Source organism: Excalfactoria chinensis, chromosome 18, assembly GCF_039878825.1.
Source record: "Excalfactoria chinensis isolate bCotChi1 chromosome 18, bCotChi1.hap2, whole genome shotgun sequence".
Classification (NCBI taxonomy): Eukaryota; Metazoa; Chordata; class Aves; order Galliformes; family Phasianidae; genus Excalfactoria; species Excalfactoria chinensis.
Genome location: NC_092842.1, coordinates 5,398,583 through 5,419,533, shown reverse-complemented (window position 1 = coordinate 5,419,533; position 20,951 = coordinate 5,398,583). Strand labels below are relative to the sequence as shown.

The 20,951-nt window shown below is 45.6% G+C and overlaps 1 protein-coding gene and 1 long non-coding RNA gene across 2 annotated transcripts; one reads left to right on the top strand and one right to left on the bottom strand.

Annotated features, from left to right (window-relative positions):
• The first annotated feature begins 660 nt into the window (after positions 1-660).
• On the top strand, positions 661-10,485 carry LOC140260483 (uncharacterized). Its single transcript, XR_011905552.1, has 3 exons — positions 661-731; positions 10,256-10,317; positions 10,424-10,485. It is a non-coding gene; the product is annotated as an uncharacterized lncRNA (long non-coding RNA).
• On the bottom strand, positions 7,431-17,913 carry GFI1B (growth factor independent 1B transcriptional repressor). Its single transcript, XM_072352896.1, has 7 exons — positions 17,797-17,913; positions 13,319-13,447; positions 11,688-11,840; positions 10,978-11,240; positions 10,654-10,791; positions 10,083-10,248; positions 7,431-9,703 (listed from the first exon to the last, which is right to left on the bottom strand). Exons 2-7 carry the CDS (start codon positions 13,431-13,433, stop codon positions 9,525-9,527), a joined length of 1,014 nt encoding a protein of 337 aa, XP_072208997.1. The 5' UTR covers positions 13,434-13,447; positions 17,797-17,913; the 3' UTR covers positions 7,431-9,524.
• Between the last annotated feature and the right edge of the window lie 3,038 nt (positions 17,914-20,951).

Here is a 20,951-nt window from a genome sequence, read left to right as displayed (position 1 = left end):
GACTCAGCAGCCTGGGTAGGGGTTTCAGATGCAGGGTCACCCCTTGCAATGTCCCTTCCTCTGGTTGGGGCTGAACTCTTGTCCATATGAAGTCAAACTTCCTTGTTTCCCACAGTGCTTCCTGTCACCAGGTACCCCATACACAGCAGTGTTTGGGACAGCTCTAGACAGGGGTTTGGTAGTGTGTGTGTGTTTGTGTTACAGCTGCTGTTTTTCCTGCTCATCCCAGCAGGGTAGCCAATAGAATTATTCATTGTGGTATAGGGCAGAAGCAGAATGGCCAGCCCTAAATGTGCAAGAGCCCTGAGCCAACCTCCCTCTCAAAAGTGATGAACCTTGTTTAGATACTGTGAGATACACACACAACACAACACACAGAATGATTGTCTCTATTTTCAGCCTGTAGGGTGCAGTGGCACCACATTTTCAATGCTCTCCCTGCAAATGTCAGGCTTAACAAATGCCTTCATCCCTTGGCTCTGACACTCGAGCTTTAAGTAATACAGCTGATTATCATTAGACTTGAGAGGAAAGCCTCCAGACCTGTGAGAGCAGGTGGCATAACTGCAAAGGGAAATGCTTTAAAAGGAGACAGATGTGACTTCAATCATGCATAATTCAGGTGGTGTTCATTCATAAAAATCACAGAATGGCCTGGGTTGAAAAGGGGCCATCATCATCATTATCATCATTGAGTTTCAGCCTCTCTGCTGCTGCTCTAGTCGTGCTGTGTAAGTACCTAAACTAAAATCCTGTTCCCTTTAGGAGCCTGTAGGAAAGGGGCAAGGAGTGCTTTATTTTCTACTATGGCAGGTCTGTTGAAACCCTAGGGAGGGGTTGGTACATTGAGTGGGTATGAGGCAGTTCAGTACTTCATGGTTGCTTTCTTGAAGGTTTTGCTTTACTCTTGCCTTGTCAGCTGTCACCTTGGTGTACCGTGGTGCAGCCCCCTGAAGCAACACACACCTGCTCTGATTGATGTCTTTTTGAAGACATAATAAGCGGCTTCAGTAGGCTTTGTGAACTGTAATTTCACATTGGAATACATTAATCTTCACAAAGAATGTACAAACCCATAGGGAGGTAAGCTGGTCCTCCTTGCTTGTAGATCAGTATTAAAATATGTTTGCATGCTTCTCTTCTATGTTTTCTGTTGTTGTTGCATTTAATCTAGTGGAGGGGTGCATCTCTGTCTCACAGATGTTGGAGGACCCACTGGGTTGAGATAGTCCATAAATGTGATGTGAGTGTTCTGTGAATTGCAAGTGCTTTTGTGTTTGTTAGAATTTCGTGGCATGTCTGGAACAGTGGGCTCTGACTGGAGTATCTGGGCTGAATGCAATGAAGGGAAGCATTACACCTTCTGACAGGTCTCTAGCTGTTCAGTGTTTGATAACAGGCTTCTGAGCCATTGAAAATGTTGGTTATGGTGAATGGAAGCTATTTCTGAAAGTAGTTTGCCTGGTAGAACTTAATTTCAGTGTAAAACAGGATGCCACGAAGACTCCATATCAGCCCTGTGCAATGCCCAGATCACAGAGGGCGGGATGTACTTCATTTCCTTTCACACTGTGTTTTCATTTAGCAATATTTTAAGGGGTAAGGACCCCCAAAAGACAACTATTGTAAAACATATTCTTATTGCAACACTCCTTAAAAAGCCTATCAGGCATTTCAGCCCATGCGATTTCACCAGCTTTTATCTCCCTCCTTTGAGCCGCAACTTTTCCCCGCTCATCTTTGTAATCTGACATTGTGATTTGTTCACTTGTATGCTTGTTTTTCTCCTCGGAGAAGATTTGCTGAATCATTAGGGAGGAGGCAAGGGTTGTACATGCAGCTGGTGGGCCACGATAAAGCCGTGGTCACATCCAGCCTTCAGGGTTTGCAGATGACAGCCCTTCAGTTGGAGGGTCTGAGTCACATTCCCTTCGGAGCTAAGATTGCTGAGGACTTGGGAACTAAGGAAGTGGGGCTGGGGAGTTCATACTAATAACTTATTTTTGGGGCCCAGAATGAACTGTTGATGCTGATATGGTTGATGCACCATTTTTGTTGCATCTCCTGAAAATTTATATTTATATATATTTATATATTTATATTTATATATATATTTATATTTTAATTTATATTGCTACTATGACAAAGTTTGCAGACAAAGGGTTAATCCCTGCCGACTGTTGTTGGGGGAATATAAGTGGAAAGTTCATATGGGGTTGGAAGATTGCAGTGCAAGGACCTCACTTTAATGCTATGTGCATTTTCTATGGGATTTTTTTCATAATGCCAGGTCTCATCCCAGCACACGTGCAGCAATTCTACCTTGCTCTTATCTACTGATCTCAGAGTATGCCTGTGTTGTTATCCTCATTTTGTGGCTGGAAATCCTGAGACAGGGGATAGTGAAGGCTCAGATCAGTTGACAACAGCAAAGATAGGAGATAAGTCTTTTTTGTTGGAGTCTCATGTTCGTCACTCTCTGTGATGCCTCAGTATTCAAAAATGGACTTGCAGTTTCTAGATGCTCGTATCTAGGTGTCCATTGAGCCAAATGATTTGCAGACAAGCCACTATGGGCTGGATCTAAATAAGGCACTGGGGTGAGTGACGCAGTGGTTCACCATGTCCATGCTTTCAGGATGGTGTCTTTGAAAAAACAGGAATGCATCATCATCTGACTTCCCTTTCCCCAGCTGAAGCAAGAGATAACTTCTATTATATAAAGAGAAGACACCAGCAGTCATGGCCACTGCTAAAAAATCCCACCAGAGTTCTTAATATAGAAGAGCCCAGGATGTAAGATAAAGTCCCGTTGCTTTAAAATTCCTCAAAGAGAAAGCAGAATCAACAGTAGGTGGGTTTTTTGGTTTGTTTTTTAACTCACGAGTCTTGGCCTGAGTGCTGTGCAGAGACCACAAGAGTGCAACTCATCCCACGTAACTTTAGATATCTGCATGTGCTAGGTTCCCTTTCTGATCAGTGGGAGAACAAGGTGCATTAAGGACACGACTTCTCAGTCCTATTTTAGATGCACACTTTAGGAGGAGCTGGATCACACTCTGTGTGTGTGTGTATATATATATATGCTACTTGCCATAAAGGGAGCCTTTGAGTGACTAGCTCACGTAGAAGGTATCTTGTCCTACAATGCTGCTGTCCCTAGCCCTTTATGATATACAAGGTACTTGCTTGTAGGCAGGCAGCATGTTCTTCTGGGACAGGCTCAGATGGCTTTACTTGAGCCATCTCTCAGCAAAATTTCCTGATACAGATAGGACCCAAGTCCCTTGTTTCAACCCAAAGAGCTGAAGATGAGCCCAATGCTTTGCATGCAGTCCACTACTATGAGCAGTGATGTGGTAACAGTACGGTTAGAGGGGCTGTAGGAATAATGCAGTGTGTCTAAGCTGATGGCCTTAAACCATTTCCATCCTGCATGGCACATCCTCAGCAAGGAAACCAAGCAGGGAATGTGCTGTGCAACAATTCTTTTACTCTCTGTCATGACTGAGGTGTGCAGAAAGGGAGCTTGCACAGGCTGTGCTTGTCCAAGGGAGGTCATCCAAACGTGGGAGCATCTCTGCTGTACAGAATTGGGTATTGCTGCACTAGAGCTAAGTGTGAAGGGTATTTGCTGGTCCATGCTTTTACTGCTCAGAAGGGGATGAGGAGGTTTTTCTTGTATTTACTTGTTTTGTTAAAGGAAAACAAGGCAATCATTTGTACACCGGAACTTGGTGACTGTAGTGTTAGCCTGAGCTGCTGGAGCTGCCATCCCAAGACTTGGTGGCAGCTGAGGGAGCAGCTTGTGCAATCAGTATCCAAACATTCTGAGTCTGACTCTCCCCTTTGGGCAGCGTTCCTAGGAAGGCTTTCCCCTGCACATTCCCTCAGGCTTCTGCATTCAAATTTGCAACTTTCCTGCTGCGCTCACCAGTGTTATTTGCATGGACCAGGGCTCGTGGCAAGGAGCAGTGGGCTGACAGGCCCTTCCTGCCAATCTGTCTGCTCTTCAGATGAAGTGGTTGGAAAGTGCTCGCTCTCCAGTTCCCGCTTTGGCTCAGGCACTCTGATAAGGCTGGGGTTGTCCTATCTGACCCCAGGAGCTGTTCCTCCTCCCTAACAGGCCCACTTTGCTGGCTGACAGTTAGCAGCCGGCAGTGCCTGATAAACTTATCGGGCTAAAGCTGAGCCTGGTGTATGCTCAGCTCCTCCCTGGCCTCAGATTTCCCCATTTCTGGGAACTCTTTGCTCTCTGCCTGCCTTGCTGTCTGCTGAGGTGAATGATGATCACCCTTGGGCCACCAGGTCAAAATCAGCCCAAGGGCCAGATTGGAAATGCCTGTATTTAGGCAGCATCCTCAGAATGAGGAGGATCAAATAGGATGTCTGTAACATCAGTATCCATCTCTCTCTCTCCCTGGAGTGTTATTCACTGATGGAAACGCTACCTGTCTGATTTACCCCTTGTCCTTCCACTTGCTTCATTTGTCTGCTCATGTGAAGTTTAAGATTTAATTTGGTGCTCTTGTTGTGCTTGGAGGATTTCTTTCTAAGCCACTAACAGAAATGGGTTGCTTAGCTAAAGTAGGTTTCTATCATTCGTTATTAGGATCGCAGTAGCGCTAAGTATGTTCCAGCTGAGATCAAGGCTTCATTGTGCAAGGCACTGTTTGTAGGAGATAAGGAGGGGCAGTCCTGTGTCTGATTATCTTACCGTTGAGGGGGGGGGGGAAAAACAACAAGTGAAATAGTAGGGAGAGGAGGAATTATCCTCCTTTTGCAGACAGGCTGAAGTTTTCTATGAGTTGCATTGGGTGCTGAGCAGCTTCACAAATCCAGAGGTAATGTCTTGCCCAAGGTCATGAGAGAGATGTAGCAGATCTGGCACCTCAGGTCAGGGTTGTGAGCATCGGATCAGTGCGTGCCCATGGTGACTGTTAGCTGAAGTGTGCTGGTTCTGTAACCATTGCATTGGTCTGCGTTTTCTTAGGTCTTGCCTACTGCAGAAGAACAGACTGATTTAGCTGTCCTGTGATGGTTGGTGTGGTGGTTTGGTGCTTCCTGTGTAGATGTGCTGTTCCAGGGAGAAAGTGGGAGAACATCTCTGCTTTGTAAGCAGAATAATTGATTGAAATAATAATAATAAAGATTATGTAGTATTTCCCTATTTGAGGCCAGGCCCTTTAATGGCAGGCAGGAATGTTTGTCCCATGCAAGGAAATACGCTTACACAGCTGTTACTGAGAGACTGTGTAATGCTTCCAGGTTTCCACATGTGTGTTGTTGTTACAGTTAACAGCATAAATGTACTGGCAGCTGGGAGTACAGCTGCATCCCCTTTACCTGTGACAGGCTGTGCAGCACTGGAGGAATGGCCTGCTGCAAGGTCTAAGGGCTTTGCTTTTATCCTTTCACTGAAAACACTCTTGTAAAGTCTAGGATGGAAAGCAAAAATCTACCCCTGATCACAACATTTCTGGGCTGCTGCTTTCAATACCCAAAGCCTGTCTGGAAGATAGAGGCACACCTCTGCGCAGCAGGATTGCTTTGCATGTCCCTCATTTGCTAAACAAAACAGCCCAAAGACTGAGGATTTTCTTTCCCTGGCAATAAAGGAATGAAGGTGTGAAGAGGACTGGGGAAGTGCAGGGTTTATGGTGGGCTCAGGGAGAGGCAGAAACAATCGGTTCTTTCTTCAGCCACCACAAAGATGAGTTGAGATTTTGCTTTTTGTTATCTATTTCCTTAATTGACTGACCAGAATGTTTCAGATGCGAGGGGAGATGGTGGGAAAGGGGTTATTTTCAGAACAGTCAGAACCGGGGAGAATTTGCATTATTGGAGAACAAGGCCGGGTGTGTTTGGAGCTGGTGATACCGACTGCCTGATCCTGACAGGTGCTGAGCATCCTTGGGTGCCTGTTGTGTGGGTTCAGTAGTGAGGATCAGGTTGGGTTTTAAGCACTTGGGTAGGACCAGATTTGCTTTTTTCCTCTCTCCTTCATGCTCAGGGAGGTGGTGGAGTTACCATCACTGGAGGTGTTCTGACCCATGGAGATGTGACACTGAAGGATGTGGGCATGGTGGGGATGACTTGGATGTGATGATCCTAGACATCTTTTCCAGTCTTAATGATAACTATGATTCTATGATTTTTCAGAGCTTCCAGCAGCATGGATGGAAGCCTGGGGAATGGAACCAGTCCCACAGTACAGGGCTTTCCTTTCCATCTGAAAATAGGTTGCCGAACACTGAGTAGCAGACCAGAGCAGCCCCTGTTCTGTGCTCCTGCCTTGGGAGGTTCACTGCAAGCAGGCTGTGAGGTTACACTACTGTGTTTGTCACACTGGCTTTGCTGGGGCTGTTACTTAAGATCTTTACTAGTGTCTTCCTGATCTCTCACTGATTGGAATTGTCACAGCATTGCTCTTTGCAAAGAACAGCAGGCAGTGGAGAAAAAAAAACCATGGTGGGGGTCCCTCCAGCTTCTTGCTCAAAGGACATCTCTCTCTGATCTGGGGCTGAGGATCAATCCCTGGTTTTCCTTTGGGCTGCTGACATCCATCACTCCTTTAAGCATGAGCTGGTGTTACCTGGTGGCCTGAGTGAGAGAGGCTCTTTAGGAAGAAATGCGTATATTTTTAATTGCTTTAGTGCAGAACTCTTCAGGCTAATTCTTTCTTCTTTCTCAAGTCACCTTCTGACACTTGTTTTTCTGTCTTGAAAGCACCTTTGCCAGCTGGCTTCCTTCCACAACCTCTGTTTGTGAAGATATGCTCGCAGAGCTGGTGGGAGTGGGCTAGTCTGCCCACCCTGTCCCGCTGCAGCACAGCATGCTGCCCATGCTAACCAAGCACTTCTTTACTGACTGCCCTTACATCTCCTGGGGAAGGGTTTGACTCCCAACAAGTAGATGGCTGAGGCAGGCACTGCCTGCTCTGGTGTGATGCTCCTTCATGATCTTCAGGCTCAGGAACCAAAAGAATGGTGAAAGCATCTTTATTTCCCAATGTCCAGGGAAATAAATGGAAGTTCTTGGGTAATCCTCTCTTTGTTTGAAGGGAGAGGATCCCAGCCACCCATTCAAGGCTGTGACTTCTCTGCTGCATAGAAATCAAAGACAGGGAGGAAATCTAATGGATTTAATCAGTCCTTGTTCTGCAGACTCAAAACTATCTGGCTGCTTTGGATTTGAGTGGTTTTGCTGCCAGTCTTGCTATGGTGCTGATCAATGTATACCAGCATTTCCCTCAAAACTGAGGAGCTTCTCATGAGTCAGAAGCACTCAAGTCCTCAGGACAAGGACTGGGTGCTGGTGTGCCTGTTGTTCTGTGGCTGGAGGGTGTTAGCTGCAGAGCCGTTCAGATGCTCTTCGTATATCTGTGTTTGGAGATTTGAGGAGGACAAGGGAAATAATAAACACAGTTTGCGTTTTTGGCAGCAATTTTAATAAGCTAAAATGGTTTTACCTTATCTAAAGTTCACGCGTGTGTGTCTGGTGTCACAGATACGGCCTGAGCATTGCTTCTTCCCCAGCAGCTCTTACCCTGACCAGGTTCTGGCACGGTAAAGTACAGAACAGCTCAGCTTTAACAGGAGAGCAATGCAGCGCTGTCACCCCTCTCCTATTCCCCTCTGTCCCCACTGCTGGCACCTCCAGAGCTCAGCACAGGACTTTCTTGAGATGAATGCTTTTAACACAAAGCACCCTGTGCTGGCAGAGTTACTGAGAGGTAACGGGTTTATCAGTTAAATCCCAGCAGGCCTGTGAATGTTGTCACTGTCTGGTGTATTGCAATAAAAATATACATTAGAATAAGTATAAATATGTACTTGCAGTGTGCAAGGACAAGCCAGGAGTACAGACTCTATATTGAGTTGCCAGACTGCATATTAATGTGTAACAGCTTCAGCAAAGAACAGGGGCAAGTATGTTTTAAATCTTAGTAGGGAGAAAGGCTTTGGATTGACAGCAGTGTAACCGAGGACAGGATCAGAACTCTGTTCTCTGGGCAAGTAATGAATCTCCCACTTGGACTGCTGCTTCTTTGCCTGTTGGGGCAGCATTCTTTAATAAGCATTTGGAGTGAGATGGTGAATGCCACAGCCCTTTCTGCAGGCTGCTTCCCACAGGAGTCATCGTACGATGCCATGTGTTCAGGGATGCAGTTACGGAGTGGTCTGTACCCTGCTGCAATGCCCCACTTAACTGCAAGCACTTGTCTTTTTAATGCTATAATAATACTTTGCCCTTCCTCTCAAAAACTCAAGGGACTCTACACACCTGAGCAAATGACTCCTCATCACCAAGAGGTGTGGAGAAATAGAAGTCAGAGCAGTGCAGTGAGTTGCCAAAGGTTATGTACTGAGAACACAACAGAGCTTAGAGGAGAGCCAGCTATTTACTTCTTCCAGTGCTTTGCTTCAACCTCTAGACCTGGAAAAAGGAGGAAATACCACTGCTATGTTTGTGTAATATTTGTGAAGTACTCGTATCATGCCAGTGTATATGGGTTAGGTTTCCTTCTGTAAGAGTGGAAGGAAATAATATTTCTCTGGTCCTTGACATCTATATCCATGGTCATTCCTGACCGTGCAGTTACACAAGGCTGTCCAGGACAGATTTAAGCCAATAAATCCAGCACACAGTGCAACGCTGTGGAACATCCCAGCCTGGCTTCTGAGAGCAGCCAGTCTCTCTAGCAGGGTACTGAGATACCTGACTCATTAGCTTATCCCCAGTGCTGTGCTGTGGCTTTCCCTGGAGTTCATCTGATTGTCACTTGCCTGGGGATCTTTGCTGTAGGGCGTGGATGTGGAACGCATGCAGAGACCCTTGTTATTAGTTAGGGATAAGAGCTATTTTTTCTCCCAATATTTTCCTCCTACTCCAAGCTAAAAATAGGACACAGTTAATTTGTCACTTGATCACAGTAAATGCTCCACTGAAAGAAAATGACTTGAAGTGTCTGTTGCTGGAATTTATGACCTGGGCAAGTCTCTGCAGATGCCCTGTCTAGGTTAAAAACAGCTCTAATGCAGTCTATTTGCATGTCCTATCCTTATCTTCCTAACCATCAAAGCAGAACATGGTTACAGCATCAGCTTGGCACAGATTTTGGCTGCCACTAGTCCAGGTGTTCCCACCTCACTGCTGGTCAAGTCAGTCTGATGGACTGAATTCTGCACGTGGTGTAAATCCAGAGTAACTGTGACCCTGGAGGAATTCCCCTGCATTTACACTTGAGCAGGTGATATCAGATCTGGCCTGGTACCTGCTGTAACTAAGAAGTGAGAGCTCCCACAGGTTTCTTTGTCACATACTGGGGTGTGTAAGGCTCTGGGGTTGCAAGAACACCAAAGCTGATGACATGGCTTTGTAACTTCCTGGGAAAGTGCAGGAAGCCATGAGAGCTTAATGAAATGGGAGGCCCTGTGTCGGATGGAAATGCTGGGGAGGGTCTTCTTCCATGAAGCGTGCACTGGCAGTGGGACCTCCAGCAGAGACCTGGAGCCCATCCCTCACTTGAGACTGTGTTGGGTCTCCCGGTGCCTCCGTAGGTCCACCTTGCGTTGGAAGCCCTTGGCACAGAGCTCACAGCTGAAGGGTTTGAAGCCGGTGTGCTTGCGGCTGTGGGTGATGAGGTTGGAGCTCTGGCTGAAGGCTTTGCCACATACCTGGCATTTGTGAGGCTTCTCTCCTGCAGGGCAAAGCAGATGGTAAGAAAGATCTCAGACGGGAGGAAAAAACCCCAAACCAATGCCTGCCAATGTCTGTGCTCTCCTTCAGCAACAGAGTAGGAGAAGAACCAGAGGCAGCCTTCCCCAGCTTGGTCCCAGGTTCTGTCTGCATCCAGGACTGGGGGTGAGCATGTTGAGGGCCAGAGGCTGGACAATGACTGGCTCCTCATCACATAAAGGAGCTGCATCTCAGGGATGCTCAGACCTTTTGCTGTCTTACCACACAGAAAAGAACGACTTAGTTCTCAGTCACGGAGAAGCTGGACCGGGGATGTGTGCGTGTATAGATATGAGGAACTTTAGTTTGTATGTATTCCACAGGGATGTTTTGTTTCTCACCAGTGTGGATGTAAGTGTGTTTCTTCATATCTGACTTCTGGTGGAAGCGCTTGCCGCAGTATTGGCAGGGATAGGGCCGTGTGTCGGAATGGATCAGCAGATGTGTGGAGAGGGTGGAGGAACGCTTGAATGTCTTCCCACACATCTTGCACTCAAAACTTCTTTCCTGGTAGGGAAAGAAAATCATGAGGTGTCAATCAGTGGCTGCAGAACATGTGACAGCTTGAAGAGTATGGTAGGTATGATGAGCAAATCTCAGCTCATGGGCTGACATGCTAGTACAAGGAGAATGAAAGGAGGACTTAAGGAAATAGCTGGAATCTTGTTCTGCACCCTTTAAGAGAAGGTGAGGCACAGGAGAACTAGCAACAATCCTCCCCATGCAGGATGTCCCCAAGAACAGCCTGAGAGTGGAAAGGTGAGAACTACGATCTGTGGTCTTCGGAGCTTCTGTCGCTGGGTGCTGCAGGGAAGCCTGCATGTGTCACCTAGGATGCATCACCTCCCTCATCACAAAGGTCCAAGCACCACTGAGCTCTGAAGGGCAGTTCTTGGGAAGCATGCTACACACCTGGGAATGAATGTTGGTGTGCTGCTCCAGGCTCACAGCATGTCCAAAGGTTTTGCCACATACTTCACAAGCAAAGGGTCGGGTCCCACTGTGAGACCTTCGTACATGGACCTCCAGGCCATGGGGAGTGGAGAACACCTGAAAAACAAAATGCCATATATATATATATATCAATACTTTTGTTTCCCAGGAGGCAGCTTTGCTTTCACCTCTGCTTTCAGTTCTTTCTCTTTATTTGATTCTTCCCTCTCACAGGCCATGTAAACTGCACCATTCTTAGCGCCCTCCAGCCCCATCTCATGGCTGAAGTTCTCAGCCACACACCTTATTGCACTTCACACAGTGGTAGGTCTCCATGTCCGAGGTGTACCGCATGCTGTAATCCAGAGGGGGCTCAGCGCTTGGCAGGAGATGGCTTCCATACAGGCTGACTGGGTGCTCCAGGAGGGCTGACTGCATGGTGGAAGACATCTGTCTGTAGCTGTACGGCACTTGGAAAGCATCCCAAGAAAAGCTGTTTTTGTAGAAGGTAGGTGTGCTTGTTGGGCTTGTGCAGTCTTTGACTTGCAGACCTGAGATGGTCATGTCTGAGTTTGTGAAGGAGAGGGAGAAAGTGAGCGTCATACCAATGCTGAGTTACTCCCAAGTTAAGTCAAGTCCTGGTGCCCATATGATGTTTGATTTAGGGCTTAGATTTCAATCTGAGGAAATTTTAGTGGAGAGGGGATGCTCAAGGGTTACTTTCTTGAACAAATATTATGGGGACACCCATATCACACAGTTACATTAGTTGCTGAGATCTGGAGGCTCGCTCTCTGGGAATCATAGCCATAAGCTTCAAGGAGGTGCTGATCTACACCAGAATCACAAGGGGAAATACAGGGAGGTCTTAATGAGCTCTGCCTGGGGCAAGTTTGACCATTGGTATCAAAATTAGAGCTTCCATTTACTGAAAATCTGGACCCAGTCATAGTGACCCCCTAAGCTTACAAAGCCCTTATCTCTTTTGCAATTCTGGCTGTTGGTTAGCAGACCTTGAGCTGAAGGTCCTGGCAGCATCCTGCTTAGGCACTGGACGGGGAAGCTTTCTTCCTTTGGTTGAAAAGCATCCTTTTCTTGTTTTGGAATCACCCATTCTAGGTCCTGTTTCTTGCCATCCTCTGGTGTCTTGTCTCTGTCTCCTGCGGCTGTAATCACAGTAATGTCACAGTTAGCTTATTCTAGCTGGTAAGAGGGCAGTCAGTGCACTAAGCATGTAAACTCATGCTTGGATGCATGAATCCATGCTCAGTTCCCTGAGTTGGTGCAGAGTGGTCCAATCAGTATGGCAGCCAGAGTCTGTCCATTGCTGGCAAAGGGAAATTCTAAGCAGAACGAGGTGTGCACATTAGAGAGGGGCAGGATATGATATGCCACTTGGTGCAACATCTACCTACAGCAAATTAATAATATTAAGAATATTTCCTTATTTAAAACCATTTTTATTTATGGGGGTAACTAACAATCACTAACTTATTAACTTCCCCATCTCTCCCATCAAAGAGTTCAGTAGACAGCCAAGTAAGGAAGCTGAGGGGGGTGGTAACTGCTTGTACAGCCGCAAAGGTTGCCACAGAGTCTTGTGTCCTCCTGCCCACTCTCATTTCTCCATGCCTGTCTCAGCCCTTCAGGAGACCAACCAGTGCTTGTTAAATGTAGAATTCATACTACAAATCTAAACCAGAAGTCTAATGCATGTGCCTTGTTTCTGCTGCAGACAGCACTGAGCTGCTGAAGGACATCATTCATGTGTCATCTAATCCATCTTGTGCACCAGAGAAGCACTGCAAATGGCCAAAGGATGATGTGAGGAACTGACATGGGAAAGTTACTTCCATTCTTCTATCATGTATATCATAGGGCTGGACTTTAGTTCCACAGCCAGGGCTAGAACAAAGGGAAAGTTGATCTTAGATTTGAATAATGAAAATTTGAATGGTGCCTGAAGGAAGGAGATAATTGTCTCAGCCCAGCTATTGCATGGATGGCTGTGGGAGAGCATGGCCAGGAGCAGGGATGGCAGCAGGCATAAGCAGAAACAGCATTGGTTTGTGTTAACCTAGCATACAGTAGCTGGTCTTTCCTCTGCAGTGCACAGGATTCCTTTCAGACAGTGTTTGGATAGCATTGTTTTTCTCATTCTGGTTGTAACCTTCCTTGCAAATCATCAGGAGGAGGAGAAGGTGGTAACGCTGAGGTAGAGAGGATATGGTGAATGGAGATGAGAGTCAACAACTGGAGCAAGAGCAAAAAATAGAAGGTAGAATTCTGTCTAATTCCCACACAGGTAGAGTACTGGCCATCAGGAGCCCTGTGCTTACTCAGAGCTTCCAGTGCTTGTGTCTGCCCAAAGTGTGTCAGTGCAAGGGACTCTTGTGCTGGAATTATAATAGCAGCATCCCAATAGGAAACAAAGGGAGGATCTGAATTCATTTCCAGCATGACAATTTGGATGTAGCCAACAGGAGGGTGCAAACTGAGGGACCAGTTTGTCCTCAGACTGCTATCTCTGCTTGGGGGCCCTTAGTAATTCTTTAGCTCATTCGTCCAGTTCTTTTAGCTTCCTTACTCAATTATTTATTTGCCTTGGTGTATTCTTACATGCCCGGTGGATGTATTGACTCACCAGTGAAAGCAGAGGTGATTGGATCCCACGTGAATATAGGCAGATCATCTTCCACAAAGCGGTGCTGATGATAGGTATGAGCCTTTTTGCTCTTCACCAAAAAGGAACGTGGCATTTTCCATTCACCGCCTGGGCAAAAGCATGGAATAACAGCATGTAAATCCCTGCAGTCTGTGGGGTTATTTCTCCTTGCTCCCACAGCACACCAACTCTGCATCCAGCAGAGGTGAGAATTAAAACCCTTTTGTTGGGGTGACAGTCCATCTCAAAGGGCCCCCCACCCAGCTGAAGGGATGGGAGCAGTTGCTTGGCTTTATGTGTCTTTCAGTGGGTCTTAAGACTGGAGAAAACACACAACTGTGTGTAAGCTGTTATGGACCAAAAGTGTTTGTGTGGCAGGGATACACCAGAACTCAGAATATCCTTAACATCATTCTTTGTTCAGGCTGGCAAATTCAAGCAGAGGCTGAGCAGAGAGAGGTAACCTTTTGGACCTAACTCAAATATCACAGACCGTTGAAATGATGGGTTAGGAACAAACATAAAACGCTGAAATTTAATCATATGAAATTCTCTTGCAATGCATCTGTTATCTTTGCTACCCAGAGCCCAGCCCGCCCTGTGCCCGCTCCCCATAGCCAACAACTGTTCTCATGCAGACAGCGTGACAACAGGCTCAATCCTGCGTGTGGCAATATCAGCTGGTGCATTATTTGCATATGCATTTGCATTTTCCCTAGTAATTGTTCAAGATAGCAACACTAAAAGCAAATCTTGCTATATTTCATATGAAAAGTCAGCAGTAAGTCCTGGCTCTCAACCGATGGGTGAATGCATTATGTTATTGTTTGGGTTCTTTTTCTCAGGAGCAGTTGAAGCGTAGAATACTTATTTACTGAAAAAGAACACAGTTTGTTCCTGTTGAGTAGGAATGATTATGTCTGCATAAGTTAGGACAGAGCAGAGCAAAGCAGCCAGGGATGGAAAAGCTCTTTTCTGGCTCCTCTTTAGGGTTCAGAAGTGTATGTGCTTACCCCTAAATATAATGACATGGCCCAGTGGTGTTTCATTTAAAGGTCCAAGGGATTTACACCAGATCTACGATGGCAGCTTTGGCTACAGGTACACAAACAAGGGCACTCATGCAGCAAAATCTGCTGTGGACAGGTAGGTTGCAAAGCCCACTGCTGTCTGTGGGAGTCAGGTGCTCACCAGCAGTGCCATTAGAAATCCCATTATGGCTCTAGCTGTCTTTTTAAGTCTGGTTCAGGATTCCCATTTTCATGTATGACTTCAGCCATTTTTTTTTTTCTTCTTCTGAAATGACTCACCTGTTTTTATCTTTTTTCCAAGAAATATACATGTGACTTGAGATGAATATGAGAAAACAAGCCAAGTGTGGATGTGTTAATTTAAATTTAGTAAGAGAACAAAATTGTACTGGGAAGGAACCATAATTATGCAAACAAGAGAGGGATGCTGAAATTACATTGCTGTATTTACATTTCTATAACTCTCCAATGAGGTTCCTATAAGTATCATGGAATGTATTGGCCTGACCTGCATGCAGAAGCACTCAGCTCAGTAGCACAGAAGTGTTCTGGGATGGCCACTACCATTGCAGTATTGTGTTCTGCTTGGCCATGTGCCTTATACCCTATGGAAGCATTAAGCTTAACAGCCACAGTGGTAAGGTCTCAGTACCCGTGCTCAGCCCAAGTGCCTGGAGCTGCACTTGACAACATAGACGTACCCCAAATTAATTCCTGCTGCAAGCCCTTTCTGCAAGGGATTTCCACTCATGTCGAAGGGATTTTCCCATAGTGGGCAGGACCGTGTCATCTACGATAGAGAGTATTCAGGTGTCTAAAGCCATGCTGGTATGTGTTGTCTGCCTGAATGAACCAGTTAATTCTCCTGGGCTTCCCACACAGTGGAGGAAGAGGCTCTGGCAGCAGGTGAAGGACAAGGCGAAAGCGTGTGCTCCGTGCTCCTGGGAGAGCTGCTCTCCCCGCCTGCCAGCTGCAACACCCAGAGGCACTCACAGATAAATTCGAGGACTGCAGGTGGGTGGCATAAGCAGCCTTGCTGTGTTTTACTGTAGTATCCATGCACTGAGTATGTAAAGGTACCGATTCCAGCCTGTCATTTCAGGTGGCCGTTGAAAGTAGCTGCCTGAGAATCAACAGGGTTTTTTCTGGATGTGTTTGCCCCAGAAATATGCAAAAGTCAAATTTGGGCCAGTATCTTGGCTGCTGATAAGGGCCTGTACTGAGCAACACAATCTTTAATGCACTACTGAACGTTGCAAAAGGAAGTTACCTTCCCCCACCCCTCATTTTGCAGAGAAAACAGGAACTGGGAGCCCGAGCATAGTTAATTAATGACTGCATTGGACTGTCTTTGTGATTCACACAGCCAACTTAGAGGAAAGCTGGGAGCACAGATTGTGAGAGGAAAAAAATATTCTCTCTCTCTCTGAAATTCAAGATTATCAGTTGCAAGCAACGAGCTGCTGCAGACAGCTAACTGCACCTCACAGGGAATGCAATGCTATGGACAGCAGGGTCTGCTATGGCTTGAATGATCCCTGAAGCTTCCAACAGGTTTTAGCTTTGACCTTTAGTTAGAAGTTGGGCTTGTTTTTTATGGAGCCTGTTCTTGTCAACCCCAGCAGCAATGGTTTCTGTCCCTTCTGACAACTGCATGGCAGAGTTCATTGCCTGGGCAATGAATGTTCTGTCATCCCAAGGTGTGCATGGATGGGTTGGGTTCAGGATCCTAATTTTATAAGGTCTCACGTTCCTCTTGAAGCCCCAGTTTGCACCTCACACACAAAGCAGTGTCCAAAACCACAGGATTGGCCCCTTTGGTGTATTTTAGAAGAAACTGGAATTTTCCCTATATGAGGTTACGAGTCTTGTTCTGCCAGCAGTTCCTTCAGGGACACAATTAACCCCAAATTCCCATCCTTTAGGAGCGGGTGTTTGCAGGATTGTGCCATCCTGAATCAGGAACCCACCGTGCGGTGTAAGTTCCATTCTGAAGCTGACTCACTTTCCTCAAAGCCCTTCCAAATTCAGGTTTCCCATGTTCAAATCTACAATGTAAACTGCAGCAATGAAACCCTTTCTCCCATGGCGCTCAAAAGTAATACTTATCTTTTAACTTAAAATTGATGAGTGGCTTTGTGTAAATTGATGAGTGTGTAAAGTTTTAGCCTGAAAGAGGCTCATTTCCTTTCTGCTGCTTAATTTAAGCCTTAATACTGGTTGGTTTGTTTGTTTTCCTGGCAGAATGAAGCTCTGAAGAACAATGTTCCTATTGGGAGGCTATATTTATGAAGGAAAAAAGCACCTGTGTGTGACGTTTTTAAGAGCCCAAGTAAAATAAGAAGTTTTGTGGACTCCTGATTCTTTAAAGATAAAATACTTCAGAATTCCAGTTCTTTATACCGAGATCAGGCCAGGCTTGTAAAATTCATTGTACTTGGGGCAATTCATTTGAATGTGGCTTTTTGAATGGGGAGAAATGCGCAGAACACTTTCCATTCCTATAGTAAGAATGGGCAGATGGGCATTATGCCAGAGCCTGAAAATTACAGTGAGCATTTTGTCAAAGTAGGAGATGGGAAATCCATTGAGATCTTCATTATCTGAACAAAATGCTAATAATATCATTGCAGCACTTGTCCTTTAGAAAGCTCCTTTGCTTCAAGTGATGTTGGGAATGCCACTGGCTTTAGCAAACTACCTTAAGCTTCCATTTATTGACTTACACAGCACAGTCTAACACCTCCTATGCACCTCTGTAGATGCATTTACTTTGTGGACTTGTAAATGAATTGTTTTCCTGCCAAATGCGTTGAATCAGCCATGTAGTATATTAGATATTTATATATATCTAATTCCATGTGCTAAAAAACTGTTATGCTAATTAGCATGTACTTAGAAAGGATGGAGAGGTGATATGAATTAAAGGTTGGAAGCAAAAATCCTTAACAGGAGATTCTGAATTCTCACCTAGCAAAATCGGCATCAAAACTTACACAATTAATCATTTAAGTCAGCAGAGATGTGCTTTTATCTGAATCTACAGGTCTGTACAAGAGCAATTAAAAGGAAAAATACAGTATGTTCTCATTGCTGAAGTACAAAAGTCTACATCTGGAGGCTGCTCCTGCTGCACAGGATGCAGGTATCTGAGACCACTGCCACATCTACTGTTATTTTATTCTGCTATTATCATTTTCACATGTGCATGTGAGAGTGCAAAGTAAGTATATGGTATGTCATTTTTTTAAAGGTTGACCTGCTTGATATAAGTAAAGCGTTATCACAAAGGAATGCTCAACACAGCTGACTTAGCAGGGAACAACGTTACGTATTTGCAAACAGAAGCAAAGAATAAGACAAAGGGCATGAAAGGCATCAGAGAAACAAGCTAGACAATGACGTTTAAAAGGATAAAGAAATCACCTGTTTAGGGCACTCTGCTTTACTGGATTTGCCTTGAGATCTCCCCTTAGGAGCCCCCAGTGAGACGTCGTCTTCTCTCTGGGCTCCTTCTTCCACTTTTTCTCTTAGTTGCAGCCTGCTGAAATAGATACTTCTCCTTTTTTTTTCTCTCTCTGTTTTTTGCCCCCGTTCCCCTCCCTGATTTTTCAATCAGATTATTTGTGTCAAAATCTGGCGGTGAAGAAACAGCCAATGGAGAAGCAGAGCCCAGAAACTATTTGCTTATCAAAACTTCCCAGGACTTTGAAAACTTGAAGAGAATTCACAGCGCCCAGCTGCAAACCCTAGAGGCAGCACCCTTAAATTTCACTTTCTGCAGGAATCCTCTCCTGTCATAGTGACAAAGAGCACGATGTGGGGAAATAATGTACAAAGCAGGCAGCTATTTGCTTTCTCTTTTTAAAAAGAAAACATATAGAGCTCTTAAGAAACCTGTGTTCTCACACATATTCATCCCCGTGTCGTATCTTTCCCAAACAGACATACCATCTGTCTCACATACACTCACATACTTTGGTCTCATCAACGAAACCATATAGCACATGTGTATGAAATTATTTTATTCCAGGATGGGTTTTTTATCTTTTCAATTTCCAAGAGAAAAAAAAATGGAAAATAATATCACAGTAATAACTGGAAAAGATGTTTGTTCATCAGCCTTCGTTTTCCTAGATGTGTGTGTGCTGTCCATACACATTTTAGGCACTGCTCTGTCTAAATACAGCTGTATATAAGATACAGACTTATGACAGCTCATTAATGGGCGTCTTTGCAAGAAGTTCTTCAACTCAAGAGCAATAATAGGAATTTGTATTACTTCCACTGCTTGCTTTCCAAAAAAGGTTTGAAAATGGGTTTATGAGTGTGGAAGAACTGACTGACTGCCTGTAAGGGTGGGTGAGAGAAGGGAAAGCTCAGGGGGCAGGGTGCCTTTCCTCATCACCTGGTGCTTCTCCAGCATAGGTGAGATGGGAGCTGAAGTGCAGTGATTTTTCTTTGGAGGATCCTCAGACACAACTCTTGTTTGGGGAAATCAAGGAGAGCTGATCTTTCCATAGGCTTGGCGGGGGGGGAAAGAAGGGATTATTTAATTTCACTTGCTTTCTGATTTTTCACCATTTTCCTTACTGCAGTGCTGTGCTACCTGTGCCATTGGTTAACCCCTCCTGCACTAAGATTGAGCACGGTTGGAACACTGAAGATACATCCTAAGTTTGCAACTTGAGATGTATAGAAGCACGTAGTCAGCTGCCAAGCATTCAGACTTAGCTGTCAGAGGGCTGCCTTTATGTCATGGACTTTTGTTTGTTGTGAGCCTTCAAATGCATCTCCTTGTTTCCTACAGCCAGCTGCGCTACACCAGGTTTCAGCACACTCCATTTTCCTGCTGCAACGTGGAGCAGTGACAGCACCAGGGATGAGTGGCTGCTTCTCTGCCACGCAAGAGGATCAGCTGCAGGTTGGTGGTGTTCCACTGTGGGGCAAATGCGGTGCAGATGAACCTCAGATTCATGGTGGAGGTATTCTGTGTGTCACTGATGGCCCGAGCGCTCTCTGCTGGGACAGCCACAAGTCACAGCTGGTGGCACTGCGTCACCCCACGGCACCGGACACACTGTGCAATAGGCTTTGCTGCAACTGAGAGATAGGAGCGTAGATTTCACCCACGTTGAGAAAGAAAGAGATTTTAATCTTTGCCCATCTTCACCTATTTACCGAGCAGAATTAATTCTTGCTGTTTACAGAAGCAAACAATCCCTTTTCCCTCTCCCTCCTCTCCCCCCTTTATTTACTTAGCCATACTTTGCATGAAATAAACGTTCCCAAAGCATTGTGCTAGCAAGCTGATTTGCATCCTCTTAAACACCAGCATTCGAAGGATTATGTTTCCCACTACAAAAAAACAAGCACTGTAACAGAAAACCAAGACGTACGTTGCAGCTTCAGGGTTTCGTGTGAAGACAGTTATGGGAATTAAACAAAAATAGGAAAAAGGACATGCTGCAAAAAAAAACAAACCCATCAGTATCACCCAATCTAGTTCCCCAAGTAGCTATCATCTCACAGAGCACGTACATCATTGAATACAAATTGATCCCTGAGATACTCGATGAGTATTACTATTATTACAATGCTAGAATGCCTGAAGAGAGATGAGGGACGTTGCTGTATGTCAGCTCTCATTCACCCCCTTTTCCTTTGTTTTATGTTCCTTTGGAGCAGATAGCTGCAGGATTGGAGTGCAATCAGGAAAGCTGCCGCTTTGGCTTCTTGTGATCTTCTGTAAATCTCTTTTTGTGGCTCCCGTTAAACTTAATCACCTCTCCAATGAAATCATTAGCAAAAGGTCATTTATACAAGTTGATTATACAAGGAAAATAAAATCATGTCTGGGATGCATTTTAGCCTAGGAGGACCTTTGAGGTGACCCCTTGTGTTCAGTCATATTTTATGTTCTCATTGATCCAGTTTTGCCTTTTCTCTCTTCGTGTTTCAGGGTCAGCAGACAAAGAGAAGCACAGAGGGCCTGGATTCAGAACCTTGTGCTGGTTTTGACCCACATGGGGGACATACAGTGAGTTCACCTTGCAACTGAAGCTGCAGAAGGGCACAGCTGATGCTGCAGAAGTTAAAAGATCAGCTGTAACTTGTAGGACAGGGCTCTCGTCTGTGTTTTCTTACCCCTAACTTCTACTCCAACATCCGGGATCCTCACTGGAGCACAGTTCGTATGGGTAGAACTGGATCTGTAAGGGATTGTTGCTGAGCTCATCCTATGGGGAATGCTGAGACCCCACTGGGCTGAAACACGGACCTGGAGAACCTTTCCTGAGATCCCATCCTGGCTTCTCCCCTTAAACGCTATTTAACCACAGGGATAAAAAAAAGACATCTAAAAGGAGAAGGACCTTTAGCCGCTGGTTCAGCGCTGGGGCTCGGGCCGGCAACGCGCTGCTCGCAGCCACAACTCTGCCCTGATCCCTGATGCAAAGGGCTAAAACAAGCCATATCAAACACAGCATCGCTCCATAGGACGGGCTGCGTTCGCTGCCCCCATAGCGGGGCAATGCGGGCCCTGCAAGCCGGGCAGCGCCGGGCCTTGTTTACCGGCCGCA

Bases quoted from the DNA above. Each gene is read 5' to 3' on its own strand.
- GFI1B (XM_072352896.1), bottom strand. From the start codon at position 13,433: ATGCCACGTTCCTTTTTGGTGAAGAGCAAAAAGGCTCATACCTATCAT. The intron at 10,249-10,653 runs GTGTGTAGCATG...TTTCCCTACCAG, and splicing joins ACACCAACATTCATTCCCAG to GAAAGAAGTTTTGAGTGCAA. The intron at 9,704-10,082 runs GTGAGAAACAAA...TTTGCCCTGCAG, and splicing joins ACACACTTACATCCACACTG to GAGAGAAGCCTCACAAATGC.